General features: G+C 47.0%; 1 protein-coding gene across 2 annotated transcripts; it reads right to left on the bottom strand.

Moving 5' to 3' along the window:
• Positions 1 to 6,004: 6,004 nt before the first annotated feature.
• On the bottom strand, positions 6,005 to 16,306 carry Gal3st3 (galactose-3-O-sulfotransferase 3). 2 transcript variants are annotated; one of them, XM_051193631.1, is made up of 4 exons: positions 16,145 to 16,306; positions 12,340 to 12,576; positions 6,684 to 7,722; positions 6,005 to 6,490 (listed from the first exon to the last, which is right to left on the bottom strand). In XM_051193631.1, the coding sequence occupies exons 2-4, from the start codon at positions 12,462 to 12,464 to the stop codon at positions 6,485 to 6,487; spliced, it is 1,170 nt and encodes a 389-aa protein (XP_051049588.1). In that variant the 5' UTR covers positions 12,465 to 12,576; positions 16,145 to 16,306; the 3' UTR covers positions 6,005 to 6,484. The 2 variants fall into 2 exon arrangements, with proteins under 2 accessions (XP_051049588.1, XP_051049587.1); XM_051193630.1 differs by having other exon boundaries at positions 6,005 to 7,722.
• Between the last annotated feature and the right edge of the window lie 3,071 nt (positions 16,307 to 19,377).

Genomic DNA, 19,377 nt, shown 5'->3' with positions numbered 1-19,377 from the left:
TTTTTTTTTTATGTTCCCCAGGCTTTCCTGCCTAGGGAATGTATTGCCTACAATAGGCTAGGGCCTCCCTAGCAATCAAGAAAATGTCCTTTCCCCATAGGCCAATCAGATGGAGACACTTTCTCAACTGAGAAATTCTCTCCAAGTCTGTCAAGTTGACAACCAAGATTATCTATCACAAGTCCCCTCTTTGTCAACTTGTCACACAAACACATTACTGTTAAACTATAACTTTTCCTTGTCCCCAAGATCTCATGTTAATATTGAAAATAAGACAATACAACTTTAAATGTCCCACACTCATTAAAAAGTTCAAAACCTGAGAAGCTACTACTAAAATTTTAAATTGCCTTCCAATAAAAATAGTCACATCACTTACAGTGATTTAAGGATAGATTTCTCAAATACAACACAATATGCCATATTTCAGAAATATTTCCTGTCATAAACTGACCAATAACCTCATGATGTCTTCAGTCCCCACTCAAGAGAAGCTTGAGTTGGGTATTGTGAAGACATTAAAGATCTTACTCCCAGTGCAGTTTGTCAAATGAGACTCCTTAGTTAGGAAAGATTCAAATAACTTGAAGGACTAGTGGATGATTTCAAATATAAATGAGGTGAAAAGGAGATAACTGTACAGATCTGGATGGATTTAGGGGTATGAATAGTTTTCAGGTAGAAGATGTAAATAAAAGATTCAACAATCTGGGGCTGTAGAGATGGCTAAATGGTTAGTAACACTTATTACTCTTGCAGAGAACCTGGGTTCAGTTCTCAGCACCCACATGGTGGATCATTGCCTGAAACTCCACTTCTAGGGATCTGATATCTTTTTCTGACTTCCTCGGTCACACACACACACACACTTCCAACAATCTGATTAAACTTGAAGTATCTGGAGAGTAAAACAACAATAACCCAAGCAAAAACATCTTTTGCAAAAGTTCCCAGGAATAGCAAGTAAACCAAAACCTGGTGACTGTGGAAGGGTTACAGCTAGAGATGGTTTAGCTGCCATAAAAGCAAGGAAAGAGAGGCTTGAGCAGAAAGAATGCACTGATGAAGTCGTTGCAGAAATATGTTGTGTGGAAGCTGAGACTTGAACTTAGGTCCTCAGCAAGAGCAACAGGTACTCTACACCACTGAGCCATCACTCTAGTCCCTGAGGACACCTATTGTTTCCTTCCTTCGTTCTTTCATGTATATGAGTGTTTTGCCTGCGTGTATTTCTGCACTGTGTGTATGCAATGCCCACAGAGGCCAGAAGAGAGTGACTGATTCTCTGGAACTAGAGTTCGAGGTGCTGGGAGTCCAGCCTGGCTGCTCTGGATGAGCCACCAGTGCTGGGTCATCTGTCCTGCCTCAAGGCAAATATTATTGAAAGTAGGAACAGCAGAATAGAAGATGCTCAGTGTCCTGCATTACAGGATATAAGCCATATTGTAAATATGATCAATTTTCAGAAGATGGATTGCTTACTCAGTGAAATAGTCTTTTTTTTTTTTTTTTTTGCTGGTGACAGTGGAAGCAGGTGATATGGATACTAACTAAACGGAAGCAATTTCAGATGCTGAGGAAAGAATGAAGGTAGATTCTTCAGTCACTTCACAGAAAGGATTGATGAGTGTCTTTTGAGCCGCTGTCTTACTCCTGTTATGTGTTCATGAGCATAATGGAAACATCTACCACGAGTTACAGTTCCAGAAGATAATGGTGCAATTTGTGTGTTTTTACGCTGTAATGATGAATAAAAAAGAAAGGTGGGAGTGGGTACTTTTTGGCGGACACCACCGTGGTGTGCCACTAAGCAAACAGGCCAGGCTCAACAGGGTTAGTGCTAGAGGTTTATGGGAGACAGGAGAGGGTGAGAGTGAAAGAGAGAAAGGCCATGTCAGGGTGGGGACATGAGAAACAGACAGACAGACAGACAGACAAGAGAGAGGAAAGCGGCAAGAGAGGAAAGAGCACTCTGATCTGATGGGCACTTTTAAGGGGTGCATTTGTCGCATAGCTGACAGTTGAAAGGCACCTGGCAACAGGTGATGACATAATTGCTCCCCTGGTGAAAACTATCACACACAAGACAGTGTTTCTCTGTGTAGCCCTGGCTGGCCTGGAACTCACTCCATAGTCCAGGCTGGCCTTGAACTCACAGAGATCTACCTGCCTCTGCCTCCCCAGTGCTGGAATTAAAGGCGTTTGCCACCACCAGACTCCACCCCTTATTCTTGCTCAACATGTTAAATCCAACTAGGTGGACTTCCAGAGTTTTAAAACTGTTAGTCTTCTTTCAATTTACATATGTCTCAAAGAACCACCAACAATTTCAGATCTCTAGTTTAACTCATTTTAAAGATTCAGAATCTTCCTCTTCTGCACTATATTCACTCCATCTTTTATCTGAATCTCCTTCAGTTTCTTCGTTATGATTTAAGTTCCAATTTTTAACTTAATTTGAATGGGTGTTTAGCCTGTATGTGTTTGTGCACCATGTGTTTGCCTGATGCCAGTAGAGGCCAATAGACCTTTGTGAGCCACCATGCAGGTGCTGGGAATCTATCCCAGGTCCTTGGGGAAAGCAGCCAGGGATCTTTGCTGCTAAGTCATCTCTCCAGTCTGCTCTAATTATCAGTTTTTAAATTATTATTTATTTAGAGACAGGGTTTTACCATGTAACCCTCTAACTCCCTATATAGACCAAGCTGGTGTTGAACTCAGAGAGCCTTCTATTTCTGCCTCTCAAGTGCTGAAATTAAAAGCCATTCCAATTATTTTTAGTAACATCTCTTTTAGACTGAGCTAGCCAAAGCCTTCAGAGAAGTAACCTCTCCAGTACTGGGGCTGCTATTGAACTTTCCTCCTCTTTACTCCAAGGCCCACAGCTCCATGGTGCAGGTGGGGATCAGGTCCCAGGGTTCCAAAGAGCAGCAGCTGGATGTTGTCTCCATCCATGGCGCTACTCTGTCTTAATCCATCACAAGACAGGTGGGAGCACTTGGAGGCCTGAGGCTGGTTGGCTGGCTAGCAGCCTGCGTTTCTCCCTAGGATCCTCCTGGGTACTCAGGCTGTGATGATGCTTCCCAGCATGGTTCCCTGACTGGCTCTGGTATTATGAATGTTAGTGTGGGCTGGATTGGTGTGTGTGTGTGTTTATGTATATATGTACAGGCTCACTATGTAGACAAGGTGGCCTGAAGCTCAGGGAGTTCCTCTGCCTTCCAGGTGCTGGAATTAACAGGCTTGTGCCATCCAAACAGGCCTTTTCTTTCTTAAAGATTTATTTACTTTACGAATGCTTACCATGTATGTATGCATGCATGTATGTATGTGCTGATGGAAGTCAGAAGATCGAGTGAGAGCCCCTGGAGTTACTGTCACAGATGATGTGAACTTCCATGTGTGTGCTGGGAGCAGAACCAGGTTTCTCTGGAAAAGTAAAGTGCTCTTACTCTGTAGAACAGTATGGCCTCACCACAAGCCAGGCATGGTGGCACACACCTTTAATCTCAGCACTCAGGAGGCAGAGGCAGGCAGATCTCTGTGAGTTCAAGGCCAGCTTGGTCTACAATTTGAGTTCCAGAATAGCCAGGGCTGCACAGAAACAAAACAAAACAAAAAAACCTGTCTTCAAAAACCAAAATTCAAAACCAAACAAACACAACAAAAAGCAGACGGGGTCCCATGAGGGAGCTTCTTCAAAGCAGCCACTGCTAGGCAGGTGGCTCACTCACTGTTCCAAAAGCCCCATTTAGGAAACTTGACCTCACAGTTGAGGGAAATGGAGCTCCAAGGTCAGTGTCAAAATATGTTGTCAGTAGGAGACAAAGCGAGCTTTGAACTCAAGAGCACTAATGGTTGACTGCTGTACAAATCAGATGCATTGCCACTCCCACTCTGGTGACTATTTCTACTCCTGCTCCAGACTTTAGGGTGGCAGCCTTGCAGCCAGGGCCACACTCCAGAGTCACAAGAAGTAGGCCACAGATTGGGCAACAAACCCAATGCATGTTATATAAGAAACCTTGTTAGAAGACTCTGGAGACCCAGGAAACTGAACCTGTCTCCTGGGTACAGCGGACACTGCAGGTGTTTGAATCACAGAGGCCAAGAGCCTCTTCCCCAAGTCAGACAGAAGAATTCTCTCCTAGTGCTCAAGGGTTCCATTAGTCCCTGGACCCAGCTATTTTTGAATCCAGAGTTATGCCTAAGGGCCAGGGAGCACTGGAAATGCTCATCAAGGCAGATATAAGGCATGTCTGAATTTTCTAGAGCAACCAAGGATAAATAATATGCCTTGCAGGGGTATGACTGAAGGCTAGAGCTACAGGAAGGTGGTAGAATTGTGAGTACTTTCTAGGCCTGGGGGCCAGAGGACACCTGTCTTAGATGGCCTTGAGTCTAGTTTAATTCTTTATTGCTGCTTAGCAGCAGAAACCTAATTATAGCTTTGCATGACACTAATTATTGCTCCTTCCAGAGCTCTACTGGTAAAAAGTGGGGTGCTACCAAACAACCCATTTCAAATTCAAAGTGCTGTGGCTTTCATATTGTTTGTCCCCTCCAAACCTTGTGTTGAAGTTTGGTCTATAATATAACTGTGCTGAAGTTATATTCTGTGAGAGTGTGCCATATTGTTTTGTCTCTTCCTCTTTTGTATTCATCTACTTGTCCTTCTGCCATGAGGCCCTCACCAGAAGCTAAGCAGAGGCTGGTGCCATGCTCTGAGCCTCCAGAACTGAGCCAAAAGAGATTTCTTCTTTCATATGCCATGGAGTTTCAGTTTTTTGTTATACTCAGAGTAAACAGATAATAAGATGGAGTTTCATAAAGCTTGCCAACCAACCACTACAACCTTCCTTACCCAAACAAGCCAACCATTGTCTCATTGAAAAATAAAAGCTGATAGCAGTGTCTTACTTTACATTCTTTTGGGAGAAGGTCCAAAGGGTTAGCCTGTGGCATGTGACCTTTATTTGAATGACACTAGACACTGTGCATGTGAACAGATACTGAAGCTATAAGGTCTGGGTTCAAATTCAGATTGTACTTTCTAGATGTGTGGCTGGATAGTCATTTAACCTAAGGTACAGTTCCATCTTGTGTAAAATAATGTTTATCTCACAAATCAATTCGAGCAAAGTTGTAAAATAGTTGGTACATGTTAGCTATTGTTTTATTAATTGCCTAGCTATTAAAGGTCGCTTTAGAGAAAGCAACAGAATTCCTAGTTCTCATTTTTGTTTTATGGGACAGGGTCTTACTATATAGTTCTTACTAGCCTAGAACTATGTAGACCAGGCTGGTTTCAAATTCAGACACCTCCCCAGTCCAGGGATTAAAGGCAATTGCCACCATGCCCTGACTTTATTCGATTCCCTTTTGTTATTTTGACCCCCTCCCCCCCACCTCCTCAACCCCAGAGCTGAGGACTGAGCCCAGGGCCTTCTTCCACTTGCTAGGCAAGAACTCTACTATTGAGCAACCCCTCTCCACTATTCTTTAAGGGAGATTTTATTTAAAAGTGTAGAGTATTTGGCTGCTCTAAGGGAAACTGTCATTCCTTTTTGTGGGTAAGGAAATCCCCAGTGAAGTTAAGGCCTTACAGGAGGAGGTAAAATTGGAGTTAAGTCCCATCCCCTTACCTGAAAGTGATCCTGTTCCCAGCTTGTCAAAGTCATGTAGTTCTGGGGTTGCTTCTGATTCACTGTCCCCTAGGAGCTCCTTGAGGTTAGAGGCCCTTATCTCCCTTGTTTATCTATGCTCCCACACTTGATGCTAGGGAAATGTGGTTGAATGGAGAAAGACATTTTGGCAAATGAATGGAGCTCAGATGGCTGTGGTACCAGTGGGTATGCCAGGTCAAAGGACAGAGGAAGGTTGTGGAAATATGAAAGGGGCAGCAGGAAGACTGATCGAGTCTGAGTCCAGCCACAGCATCTCCCAAAGATCTGTCTCATCCTCAAACCTGGAGATTCTTTTAATAACTGACATACACCCCACATAATTTAAGGTTGTTTTATTAAAAAAGAAGGAAAAGAAGAAGAGGAGGAGGAAGAGAGGAAGAACAAACAAAAAGCCCAACCCAAGAATTCTTGGTTCTGGGTGTCTGGGAGCAGCTTAGGCGTGTAGGAAAGGTAGAACCTGGAAGACAGTAGGGGACCTCTGCAGCCCCAGGAAGAGCAAAAGCCCAGGTGCTGGCAGGAGGCACGGTGTTTTCACAGGACTTAGTCCCTCTCCAGGGCTTGTGGCCATCCACTTCACATAGGTGGGGACTCGGCTCCCCAAAAAAACAGGCAGGGTGCTCAGTCCCCAGAAAAAGGCAAGGGAGGGCAGTATTGGAATGCCCTTGGATCTCTTGTCAAAGTCACCAACCAGTTGGGAAAAAGTGGGTGGCTCATCAATGCCATCCCAGAAAGTGGGGTTCAGGTGACACTGGGGTGGCAGGCTCAGATGCAGATGCACCTCCATTTGGACACAGGGCTCAATCCTGTGGGGGAACAAAGGGGCCCTAATGGAGCAAGACCTGGGTTCAGGGAGGCAGACAGAACTCAGGTACCCTGGGAGATTCGGGGCAGTGATCGGATGGGTCGAGGGGGAGGATTATCCAGGACTGGTTCTGGCCTCGACCGCACACCACCTCTGCGCTTCTGCTTCCGCAAAAGATAGTTTGAATACTGCACCTCAGGCATAGCAAGCTTGAGGCAGGCTTCCGTGGTAGGGCCAGCACCGCCTCCAGGCAGGTCATAGCCCATGATGTCCACTTTGCGGCTAGGCTGCCAAGGCTGCAGCTGCTTAGTGCGAATCTGTGCAGCGGGTCGCAGCACCGGTTCGTCGCCGAAGCAACGGCGCAGCAGACGCTGGCGGGCTTCGCGCAACTGGCGTGCCTCGCGTTCCACACATGAGCGGCCAGCGCGCGCCACGCGGCGCCAGAAGGTAGCGTTGAAGTGGTCATAGAGGCCAGCGTCGAGCGCGTTCCAGGTGCGCGCGGCCCGCGCCAGCGCCTCGGGGATGCTGGCCAGGCGCGAGGTGGCGGCACGCGCGTTTAGCTTGGCATAGAGCACATCGTCCAGGTCCCAGGCCAGCAGACGCCGAAGCAGCACGAGGGACTCATCGAAATACTCCGCGATCATGACAAGCGAGAAAACCTCCTCCACTTGGCGGATGAGGCCCGCCAGATAGGCTGCGTCGTCCTGAGGGCTGCGCTCATTGTCGCCTCCCAGGTCGTAGGCCAGCGTGTTGTGCGCAAACATGGCAAAGTGCTCACCGGGACGGTAGTAGGCCTGGGGTGCGCGCAGGAAAGCCTCGAGAGACGCGTTGGGCACGCGCCGGAAGGCCGGGCAGTACTGGTTGTAATAGCTGAAGAGCGACTCGAACATGGCAGCGGGTTCGCGCAGGATGGTCACGTAGACCGTGTCAGGAGGCATGAGGCGCTCTAGTTCAGCGCGATCGAAGCGCAGGTGGCTGGCCAGCATGTGCGGGGGCCGCGTGGCCGGGTGCACGAAGTGTGCCGAGAAGTTTCGCGGATAGCAGAACTGGTGCTCGCAGCTGGGGTGAGGCAGGGCCACAGTGAGATTATGTCGTTCTGCGAAGCGGAACAGGATATTCTGCACCGTGGTACCCGCTGTCTTGTGAGTCTTCAGGAAGGCCACGGCCGTGTGCTTAGCACGGGGTGGTGATTCTCGCAGAGGCGGGCAACTCAGAGGAAACAACTTAGGGTACCTGCAAAGCCCAGGGTGTGTGTGTGAGGAGAAAAGGCAAGGGTGCAGCGAATTTTGGGGACAAGTGTGACTAATGTTCAAGAGAGGACCAGCCTGCTTTATTCTGTGATAGGAGAGATCGGGTGGTATAGTAGCCTTTAAGAGGAGCCCTACAAACACTTGCTGCCTCTTTAAGAGGACACGGGTTCAATTCCCAGGACCCATGTGACAGTAGTTGTCTGTAACTCCAATCCCACAGGACCCATGTCTTCTGGCCTCAGATGGCACTACATGCAAAACGCCCACATAGAAATAAAGTTTTAGTTTTTTTTCTTCGGGAGGGGGATAAAGGGGTAGTCAACCGGGGAGTGTGGTGGCACACACCTTTAATCCCAACACTCGGGAGGCAGAGGCAGCCAGATTTCTGTGAGTTCGAGGCCAGCCTGGTCTACAGAGGGAGATCAAGGACAGCCAAGGCTGTTACACGAGAAACCCTGGGTCGAAAACAAACAAGCAAATAAGGAAAAGAAAAAAAAATAAATAAAAGATGAGCCTGGATACCCATGGTGACCTTCTGATAATGGCACCCTTATATGTATTCTCTTTCTATTGACCTAACTGAACTGTATGCAACAGAGTAGGGTAGAAATGATGAAGTATCATCTCTGAATTTACTTTATTTTTGGTTTTTCAAGACAGAGTTTCTCTCTGTCAACCTGGCTGTGCTGGAACTCTGTAGACCAGGCTGGACTCGAACACAGAGATAGCCACCTGCCTCCACCTCCTGCATGCTGGGATTAAAGGCATGCGCCACCACCACCCAGCCATCTCTGAATTTATAGCAGGGAAAGGCTACTGATTTTTCTCTCACTGTCTCCCAGGATTGCTTATTTGTTTGTTTGTTTATCTATCTGTTTTGTTTGTTTGTTTTGTTTTTCAAGATAGGGTTTCTTTGTATGGTCCTGGCTGTCCCGGAACTTGCTCTGTAGCTCAGGGATTGGATGTCCTTTGCCGCTCGATTGCTGGGATTAAAGGTTTGCACCACCACCGGGCTATTTTTATTTTTGTTTCATTTCAAGGCAGGGTTTCTCAGTGTAGCTCTGGCGGCTGTCCTGGAACTTGCTCTGTAGACCAGGTGGGCCTTGAACTTGCAGAGATCTGCCTGCCTCTGTTTCCCATGTGCTGGGATAAAAGGCTTGCACTACCACCGATTGGCCAGAATAATTTATATTGGAAGGCAGCAGACTGTGGGCAGTCTCAAAGAAACTGTAAGCCCATCAGTGTGCTTGAAGAACTACAGTGTGCCAAACTACCTGAGTGAACTTTTCAGATCCCTTTTAATCAGTCCTTTAGAAAAGACTATACATACACCTGGAAGACACTTAGACTGAAAACCCAGAAAAGGCCTGGAATCAGGAGTTCTTAGCCACATTTGGATTGGTGACTCACAGAATTGGAAACAGAATAAATGTCATTTGCTTTCAGTAGCTGTTTTAGGATTTTGTTTTTTAATTTTTGTTTATTTAGGGTGTGTGTATGCACAAGTATGCACGTGGAGGTCAGAGGACTTTTTTAATTTGTTCTTTTTACTTTGTTTAGGCTAAGACTCTCTTGTTTCTTCTCTACTGAGTATGGCAGGCTAGTTGGACTGTGCCCTTCTGGCTGATTCTCCTGTCTCCATCTCCCATTTCTCCGTAAGAGTTCTAGGATTTGAAGCTGGAGAGATAACTCAACAGTTGAGAGCACTGACTGCTCTTCCAGAGGACCCAGGTTCAATTTAAAGCACCCATATGGGGTCTGACACCAGTCTGTAACTCTAGTTCCAGGGTTTCTGACACCTTCATACAGGCATACATGTAGACAAAACACCAGTGAACATAAAAGAATTATATATTAGAAAAAAGAGTTCTGAAACCGGGTGTTGGTGGCACACACCTTTGATCCCAGTATTCAGGAGGCAAAGGCAGGCAGATCTCCGTGAGTTCAAGGCCTGCCTGGTCTACAGAGCAAGTTCTAAGACAGGCTTCAAAGAAATACAGAGAAACCCTGTCTCAAAAAACAAAAAACAAACAATAACAAGAAAAAAAAGAAAGAAAGAAAGAAAAGGAAAAGTTCTGGGATTAGTCAGGCAGTAGTGGTGCACACTTTAATCCCACTCTCGAGGCAGAAGCTGACAGCTCTCAGTGAGTTAGGGACCACCTTGGGGTATATAGTGAGTTCTAATACAGCCAGGGCTACACAGAGATACCTTTTCTTAAAGAGAGAGAGAGAGAAAGAGTTCTGAGATGTGAGTCATCAAGCCAGGTGTTGGTGGCCTACACTTTTAATCTCAGCACTTGGGAGGCAGAGGCAGGCAGATCTCTGTGAGTCCGAGGCCAGCCTGGACTACAGAGCTAATTCCAGGACAGCCTCCAAAGCCATAGAGAAACCCTGTCTCAAAAAACCAAAAACCAAAACCAAAACAACAAAAAATGTGAGTCATCACACTTGGCCTTTCACTTGGGATCTGTGAATGGAACTCCAGTCATCAAGCTTGCTTGGAAAACACTTTGATCTGCTGAGCTCAGTCTGCTTTTGAATTTGTGATCCATCTGCCTAGCATTCTGAATGCTGGAATTACATGCATGTGTCACCAACACCTGGCTTCTCTGCTAAGTTTTGTTTGTTTGTTTGTTTTTAGATTTATTTTATTTATTGTGTATATAGTATTATGTCTGCATGTTTGTCTTTACACCAGAAGATGGCATCAGATCCCATTATAGATGTTGTGAGCCACCACGTGGTTGCTGGGAATTGAACTCAGGACCGCCAGTGCTCTTAACCTCTGAGTTATCTCTCCAGACTCCTCTACTAAGTTTTAAGGTTAAAAAAAAATTGTTTTGAGACAGTCTCAATATGTAGACCTGGCTGTCTTGAAACCTGTTTCGTAGACCAGGCTGGCCTTGAATTAGAGATTTGCCTGCCTCAGCCTCCCTAGTGCTAAAATCTAAGGTGTATATTACCATACCTGACTCTATTTAAAGTAATTTTTTTCCTGAGACAGGGTTTCTGTGTGTTTCTGTGTAGCCCTGGCTATCCTAGAACTAGCTTTGTCCACTTCAGAGATCCACCTGCTTCTGCCTCCTGAGTGTTTGGATTAAAGTTGTGCACCACCACCCAACCTAAGGTAACTTTAAATGCAGAAATAGTGTAAAGGCCAATAGCACTTGGAGATCCTTGAGGGATCTTACTTTAAACTAAGGATTTGAGGAGAATCTGGAGCCAACTCAGCCACCAAATCTTGCTCTGTCTTCTTCCTAATTTCTCTTTTTAACTGACTTATCACTTTGAATGGGGTTAACATCAAAGTTTGCAGGAATACATTGGTTGTTCTTGTTACATGTTTCTTTCTATTAAGGTCTTTGGAGAGCCACTCATTTATTTATGTGTGCATTTCTTGAGCTTTTGCTTTGTGCAAGGTATCCTTTGAAACTTAAGTATAGCCCTTATGGTATCTTCACCTCTGTTCCTAGATCCTGAAGAAGGATGTTTAGAGTACTTGTCATCTATCAGATGTGGATAGGCGTTGAATCACTCCTGATTCTTCTGTACTGTCTTAAGCATCAAGTGATAACAGCAGCTCTAAGCAGCCTGAGAACACCATGAGGATTTCCTATGTAGCTGGTTTGGGCTCAGGATAATGTTTATACAGACATCATCTGTAAAACCAGCAAATCCTTTGGCAAGTAATACTGGGTCTATTTATACTATTCTCAGGAAACTATGTGGTATATGGGGGGAAATTGACACTTTGAAAGGTACAGGGATTTTGTGGGTTCATACAGGGAATCAGGAAAAGAGAAAATTCTCATTGCATAGTGCCCTCTATCAGCAGGTCTCACATTTTATAGGTGAGCACATGAGCTCAGAAATGAAAGCCCATGTCCCAAGTAATGAATTAATAAGTTAGTATTCAGAGGATTTATGATTTACTCAATTGATAAATACTTGCCTAGCATTCTTGAGTCCATGGGTTTGATCTCTAGCATTTTATAACTTGGTGTCTAGGTGTGGGGATATATATATATTGTAATCCCAGCACTAAAGAGGCAGAGGCAGGCCAATCTCTGTGAGTTTGAGGCCAGCTTGGTCTAAATAGTGAGTTTCAGGAGGAGCTTTTTGGTAGTAAAAGAGAGCTTTAAAAATTAAGTCTAAAAGTCAGAACCTGTCTCAAAAGAACAAAGCCACACAAAATGTTGTTTGCAACCCCTTGAAGCACTCAGCTGTGATGCTGTAGGAATGACTCAGGCTAGCTTCAAATCTTGGCTAACCATTTATGTGACTGAGCAATTCACTCAGTTTTAGAGTCGGATCTTTGCCTGTCTGGCTGTAGGGCAATGGTTCTCAACCTTGGGGTTGAATGTCCCTTTCACAGGGGTCTCCTAAGACCATTGGAAGACACAGATAGTTGCATTATGATTCACACAGTAGCAAAATTATAGTTATGAAAACAATTTTATGGTTGGAGATCACCAGAACATAAGGGACTGTATTAAAAGGTTGCGACATTAAGAAGGTTGAGAACCACTGCTCTGGGCAGAGAAGCCTTTTGGCTGCTTTGGACTACAGTGCCTCCTACCGGGCCACACCCCTCACTTACCAACTGAGCTGCGACCCCTGGTGGATGAGGAGGCTTATGGTGCTGCACCCTAGCACCAATAACAGGATTTTCCTGCGGCTCATCATTGTGGTGGACTGCTGCAGGCACTGGAGGATGGGTGGCATGGTGGAGTGCTCACTCCTGGACCAGCCAGGGCTTCACTATCCAGGACTTGCTTTACCAGCACTCATGGGGGGTCCTGGGGCTCTGGTAGCAGGGCCAGTGTTCCCGAAAAGCCTGGCAAAATAAGGAAACAGACAGGTTTGCAGTGGGCAAAGGAACTACACTCCAGGCTTAGTAGGACTTTGGCAAAAGAGAGCTTAAATGAGTTGGGTGAACAGAGTTGCCAGGGTAGATCAAATTCCACCTCCCATCACCAAGACCCGATCTCCTCACTGTCCAGATAAACTAGTGTTGGGTGGAATTACATGTCTGGGGTGTGTCCAGCACTCAAGACTAAAGCCATCCTGTCTCTGGAGCCCTGTGTGTTTGCCTCTCTGACTGTATCTAACTTGTCTCTGTCTCATGGCTATTTGAATCTAGCTCTGTGGTAGTCTGCATCAGCAATAGCATGTGGCTCAGGACACAAGTCTCAGTCTAAGATTTTTCTCTCTTCCAGGACTCCTTATCTGACTCTTTGAACCAAGGGGTGGTCTGAGTCCCCTGAGAATAAACTCAGAAAGAGCCAAGTTCTCCTGAGTACTGCAGGCCTGCTATTATTACTAACTCCTAACACACAGGTGTTTCCCATTAAGCAGTGATGAAAACGAGGGGGGGGGCGCTAAGTGGTGATGGTCACTTGTTCACAGCCACACAGCCAGTTATGGCAGACTGGGAACTCAAACTACTCTTATTTTCAAACTTGCTGTGTAGCCTAGGATGGCCACAAACTCAGAAATCCACCTACCTCTGCCTCATGAATGCTCAGATTATAGGTATGTACACCCAAATCTAGCTAGATCTACTCTTCTGTCTCCAAAATCCTTATCCTTAGACTTTATGTGGGCTGTTCCCATTCAAAACTAATTTTTTCAAACTAGAGAAATGGCTCAGTGGTTAGGAGCACTGGCTGCTCTTGCAGATAACCCAGATTTGAATTTTAGCACTCATATGATGGTTCACAACTGTCTGTAACTTCAGTTCCAGGAGAGCTGACACCCTCTTCTAGTCTCTGCAGGCACAAGGCATACACGTGGGGCACAGATACACATGCGGGTAAAACACTCACACATAAAATAAAAAATAATTTAAGAAAACCTTATTTTTTTTTTTAATCCGTGCCTGGTCTAGTAATTCTGCATGCTTCTGAGCTCTGAGCCTTTTTATTTGTGTCACTGCCTTAAGGACCTGTAACAGTCTGCCAGGGGAAGAAGGACTTGAAGCCCTGGAACTCTGTCTGTATTTGATCCCTAGACACCAAAAAAGGTGACTCCATTAGCTGACTGGTACAGGTGGTTGGCCAAGGCAATGGGATGACAGCCTGGGTGGGATGGGACAGTGGTGGGGGAATAAAGACATATTTCCAACTTGCTCTACTGAGAATTTCCAGCAGGAGATGAGCCTTCATTCTAGGGAAAGAGAGAGAGAGGCAAGAGAAGGGCTTGATTTCTGTCCAGGCTTTCTTTTTCTACAAGAATGTGTTGGCAGTTCAGGTAGAAAGTTAGCTTCTGCAACCAGGCCTGCCCCCAGGCTAGGGTGTGTTTGTTTTACTCCTGGGTATACGTGTGGGTTCGGACTCAGCATCAGCCCTCACTACTCTCTTTGAAGGGGAGGAAGGTTTGCAACCTTAGGAGAGTGTGCATGGATATGGAACTAGGGCACCTGGTCCCAGGAGGGATGAGGTAGCTCTGACTCAGGGCTTGGTTTACAGTTTCTCTTTTTGTGCCCCCTTTCCTGTTAATCCCAGATTACCCATAAACCCATTTAGGTGGAAAGATGTCCTGTTTACAGTTCTACAGTTCCCCTTATCTCCAGGTCCCATCTTCTGAATCCTCCACCAGCCTGTGAAACAGGAATCATCTTGGAGCCAAGAGAGCCAAGGGTCTGGCCACAGAGGGCAAACAAGGGCACAGCAGGGGCAGCCTAGGCCTCCTGATCTGGGGATTTCTGAGGCAGAGCAGAGTTGGTCTCCAGGAGGAAGTCAAGTTCTTAGCCCTTTGAGGAGTCAAAGCTTCTCTCTGTTACAAGTCCTGCTTGGAGAACTTGATGACCAGATGGTTTCCCAAGAGATAATTAGAGGGCAAGTCTATTTCTACCTCTCTTATGGAAACCACCCTATTTCTCAGAAGAATCTGAGCCAGCCAAGGAGGCTAATAGGGGAGCTACACTGGGTCTTTTCCTGGTCATAGAGAATGAGGGTGCTGCCTGATACCCTGTCCATTCTACCAACATGACTTTATCCACTGCCTATAAGGCTTGGATCTGGGGAGCCTATCTAAGGTCTGCACGGGGAACAGGCCTTCGTCAGCACAGGAATCCCCAGGCACCAGTCCCCAAGGAATAGGAACACCAGGCATTCTGGTCACTGGCAATGATAGGCAGCTTATTTATTCCCTCAAGATACAACCTAGTCCAAGGATCTTTCTGGGACAGTAAGGACCAATCACTCTGCCTTGTGACAGCCTCTTAGGCTTGACTTGCCCTATTGACCTGTCTCCTATTCTGTGTTGTAGCTAGTGCCACTCTTCCTAGCACAAGACAGAATCCTTTTCTTCATGACAGGTATACAGGTATTTGAAAGCAAGAACCCTGTATTCTGTATATGAACTCAGCCAGAGAAACCACTGCAGGTCCACATAGTTGCAATTAGTTACTGGAGGAGACAGACCTGCCTTCCCTGGGTCAGGTCATTTCTGTTGTGGAGAAAACTCAGCAGTGAGGGCCTAGAGTTGATTTGCCTGGGCTGAGTTTTCCTCTGGTCTTGAGGCTGAGGCAAATCAGTGGCCATGCCGCTAGTGCACGGCTTTGGTGGGATGGCCCTGGCTGCTGCCAAGAGAGGCTTCACCTATTCCCCTATCTCCAGTGTCTTTTCTATGGAGAGAAAGAGGTCCCCCGCCATCCCCAACAGGTCAGAGTGCCAGCCTTAGCAGAATAGCAGTGCTAATTTTAGTTAGAACAATCTACCTCAGGCTGCTGCTCAGTTTTGCAAATTGCTTTCTTTTCTCTGGGGATCCAAAGAAATGGCATTGCCAGCCAGAGCTTTGAAAACTAACCCAGATGTCTACCCTACTCCCAAATGATCTTTTCCTCATCTCCCCTCAGAGCTCCAGGGCTGATGCTGTTGTCCTTGGAGGAGTGGCTCTGAGGCCTGGGCCCCTGGGAACTGTGCTCTCAGTGATGTGGAGTCTTAACCTGACTTGGGGCATGGCATATCCCAGGTCACTCAGGTCCCCAAGAGAAAAGGGCCGAGAGGGTAGCACAATAGGGCCTAAGAGATTGAATACCTTTCCAATTGCTTCTTCCCCCTGCACCAGGTTTCCCCAGTCTCCTCTCTCTGTCTTCCACCCCTGCTTTATCCACGCCTCTGAATTCTCTTCATTCTCCTTTCTCCATCTCTACCTACTCCCACCCCCCACCGCGACCCACATCCCTTAATTTCCTCCCTATCTCTCCTAGAGATCTGGTCTTCATAGTGAAGAGGCCAGATTAACCCACTTCTCTGCTTCCTGAGGGTACTGTGGCACCCCCTAAAGCTCTCTTGGCACTAGGCCCCCCAAGATACTCTTCTGCAACTACCCAGGCTCCCATCCCCTTTGCAGCGCGCCCTTGTTTCCTCCAGCCTTTGGCTGGCTACTGCAGTACTCACGCAGGCAGGCTCTGTCTCCAACTTGGGTCGAAGGCTACCCTCCGCTCCCCCTGGGCCCCTTGTCCTGAAATCTGCCGGGTCTGAAGGTAACGGGCCCTGAACGAACGTGCCGGTGGCTTGCCTTGCTGCGCCTGGATGGGATCAGGTGGCAGCGTCTGTGTCTGTCCGCTCAGCTCAGCTCAGCTCTGCCCGCCGCCCGTCCCCCATCTCACACCGGGGGCGGGGCGGGGGCGGGGGCGGGGGCCTGGCGGCTCAGGGGAGGGGGAAAAGGAGAAGCAGCAAGGGGAGGGGGTACCCTGTAGCATGCCTGCTGCTGCTGAGCACTTTCTGTTGATACGATATTGACATCTTTGGATGCAGGCATCTTCCCTTTGCAATCTTGTAGAGTGAGCTCAATACCATTGTGCTCAACACACTTTTCTCCATCAAAGTGAAAACCAAGGCTGGAAAGGTGTCAGTAAACTCCAACATTACAGCATTACTGGGTCCTGTTGGTCCCCGGAGCGTCTTGAGGTTGCTTAAGAGGTTCAGGTACACTTGCAGTCTCCTCTACTTCCACTACACTTCCCATCTCTACCAGCCCTGTACTCCAGCTCTCCTGAGGCAGCTTCTAGTAGATCACACATGCCTTGCCAGGACCCCAGAGGTCTCAGTTTATTTCTGAGTTTCTGCTGTTACTCCATTCTGGAGTCAGGAGGCAACTTTTTGAGTCCTGTTGGTTCCAGCACTGAAATGGGCAGCTGTTTGCTTGTAACAGCTCTATTTGAGAGAGCTCCTTGTGGATGTCTAACAGTAGTACCTCCTAAAAACACATTAAATGCCATGAGCCTACAGTTGGCCCTGAGGCTGGCATGGGCTGTCCCCTTCATTCTGGGAAAGGAAAGGATGGATCTTCAGAGGGTAGCCACCCAAAGCTGGGACTGAAAGGAGATCTATTGCTCCCTTCTGGTCTCACACAGCCAATAAGTGGACATCATGTGAAGATCTTTGCTAAGGAGAAAGAAAAGACTTCAGAGTCCGGGATTTTTGGACATGTCAGCTTCTGTTTTCTCTCTGTCTTTCCCTTTGCACAGTTTGGTATCCTATCTGCATTCCAGGACAATTGGGAGGTGGGGGTGGGGAGAAAAAAGAAAACCAGACCCAGCTTAGTATGCCCTTTTCTGGCTCTAGCTATATTATTGACCTATCCACTCTGTTGATTTTGCCTTAAAGACCCTACCTGCCCTCTCCCTCTAAGCACACTGGGGCCTCCAGCCTCAGATGACCAGCTCTGGGCTCTCTGGTTACAGGAAGCAGAGAGACTTCCAATGATGTGCAAATGGTGTGCCTGAGTGGGCTGACAAGCATAAGGGAAGGCCATCACTATTCTTTATTTAGTATTGTCCTTTCTGGCTTTGATTCCCTCTGCCCTCCCAGTGGCCTAGGTTAGTGACCAAAGGGGAAGGGTCAATGTTTGGATATGGATGAAGAGAACAAGAACCAGTTTTCCCCCTGACTCTGAGCTTTCTTTTGTCTCTTGAAAACCTCACCTTTCTTGTGTGCCCCCCCCCCACTTTCCATTTCCAATTACTTCTCCCTTGGGGACAGCTGGTGAAACGGAGGTGGCTAGGAAGAGAAAAGATCTCAAGTGTGTGGGTGAGAAATGAGACCATTTGTGTTCCTCTCCCTTATTCATCACACACAAAAACAAGTAGGCTGCACCGGGGAAAGTGAGGAGGCAAAATGAATTGGTGGGCGCTGGGCAATCAAGAGTCATGGGGGCCCTACCCAAGAAAGATTCTGAGTGGGTTTTTTGTTTTGTTTTTTTCCTACAAGAAAATCCCAGGGTTAGATCTCCCCCTCCCCCCTTTGCAATAATCATTTGCTAGGTGCCTCCTGGATGATAGATGCTGCATGATTGAAAAAGATCAAGTTCTTGCTCCTGTTTTGGGAATGGAGGTTAAAAAAAAAAAAAAAAGGTAGTAGAGGCAGGAGGTAGGACCTAGTCCCTACTCCAAATGACTTGACAGATTTTGTTGATTCCTCCAGGAAGGCATCACCCTCCCTGAGGAGTTTGGGGGGGGGATGGGATGGGAGGGTGGTCAGGGACAAGGGAGGGAGAGGGAACTGGGATCGATATGTAAAATTAAAAAAATATTAAAAAAAAGAATAAAGGGTAGGAAAGACTTAAAAATGGAAACAGGGCATCTGGGTGGTGGTGGGGCATGTCTTTGACCCAAGTGCTTTCGGGAGGCAGAAGCAGGCAGATCTCAAGTGAGTTCAAGGCCAGCCTGGTCTACAGAGCTAGTTCTAGGACAGATAGGGCTGTTGCACAGAGAAACCCTGTCTCGAAAAAACAAAACAAAACAAAACAAAGCAAACAAAAAGGGGCAATGGACTGGCTCATATTTGTAATACCAGCTCTCAGGAAACTGAGTCAGGAGGCTTGCCAAAAAGTTAGAGGTTAGCTTGGGCTGGAGTTTGTCCCAGGACAGTTGGAGCTACATAATGTGTCTTGATCTCAAATACCAAAGCCCTCCCACTCCATGAAGCAGGGCATGGTAGTACATACACATCTGTGGTTATCAAAGAATCAGGAGTTCGAGGTTCGCCTGGGACACATGGCGACATACTGTCTTAAACAAGGAAAACCGAGCTGGAGAGATGGCCTTAAGAGCACTTGTTGCTTTTGCACAGGACCTGGGTTTGATTCACACTCGTCTGTAACTTTAGTTCCAGGAGACACTCTAATGGCCTCCACAGACATCAGGGATGCAAGTGGTGCACATTTCGTTTTGAGAACAAAAGGTGGAAAGTTAAATGTGATAGGAAAGCTCCTAGAAAGGGAGGAAACATTTGGCAGAGAGAAGGCATTTTCCTAAGCCTTCGAATGTGGAAAAGGGGATTTTGGTATCGCCCTTCCCCCAAGTTAGCAGCTGGAACTCAGCCCGGCGGGTCCGTTCGTCTACGGGCTCCGATCCCTTTTCAGTCCATTCAAGCACAACTGGGCCAGGAGTGAGCAGGCAAACAATCAGACACTGTTTTATCAGAGGCATCGGCTCCAACCTCCCACTTGGCGGACGCCGAAAAGCAGTCTCTGTGTGCTGCTGAAGGAAATAAGCATCCAGGTACCTAATCACTGAGGGTGTCGGGCCAGAAGACTTAATATGCTTTTGGGCAGGTAAGGGGAAGAAGAAAGGACCCGCTTGGTAGAGGGCCGGGTCTTGCGGGGGGCCCTAGCGGCGGATCTATCA

The sequence above is a fragment of the Phodopus roborovskii genome, unplaced genomic scaffold (assembly GCF_943737965.1).
Source record: "Phodopus roborovskii unplaced genomic scaffold, PHOROB, whole genome shotgun sequence".
In the NCBI taxonomy this organism is placed as follows: Eukaryota; Metazoa; Chordata; class Mammalia; order Rodentia; family Cricetidae; genus Phodopus; species Phodopus roborovskii.
Note: the sequence above shows the minus strand (reverse complement) of the source record. Positions and strands in the feature narration are given on the sequence as shown.

What these genes read in the sequence shown, in the direction of transcription:
- Gal3st3 (XM_051193630.1), bottom strand. Translation starts at nt 12,464, where the DNA reads ATGCCACCCATCCTCCAGTGCCTGCAGCAGTCCACCACAATGATGAGC. An exon ending in CAGGGGTCGCAGCTCAGTTG is followed by an intron (nt 7,723 to 12,339) that starts GTAAGTGAGGGG and finishes TGGGCTTTGCAG; the next exon opens with GTACCCTAAGTTGTTTCCTC.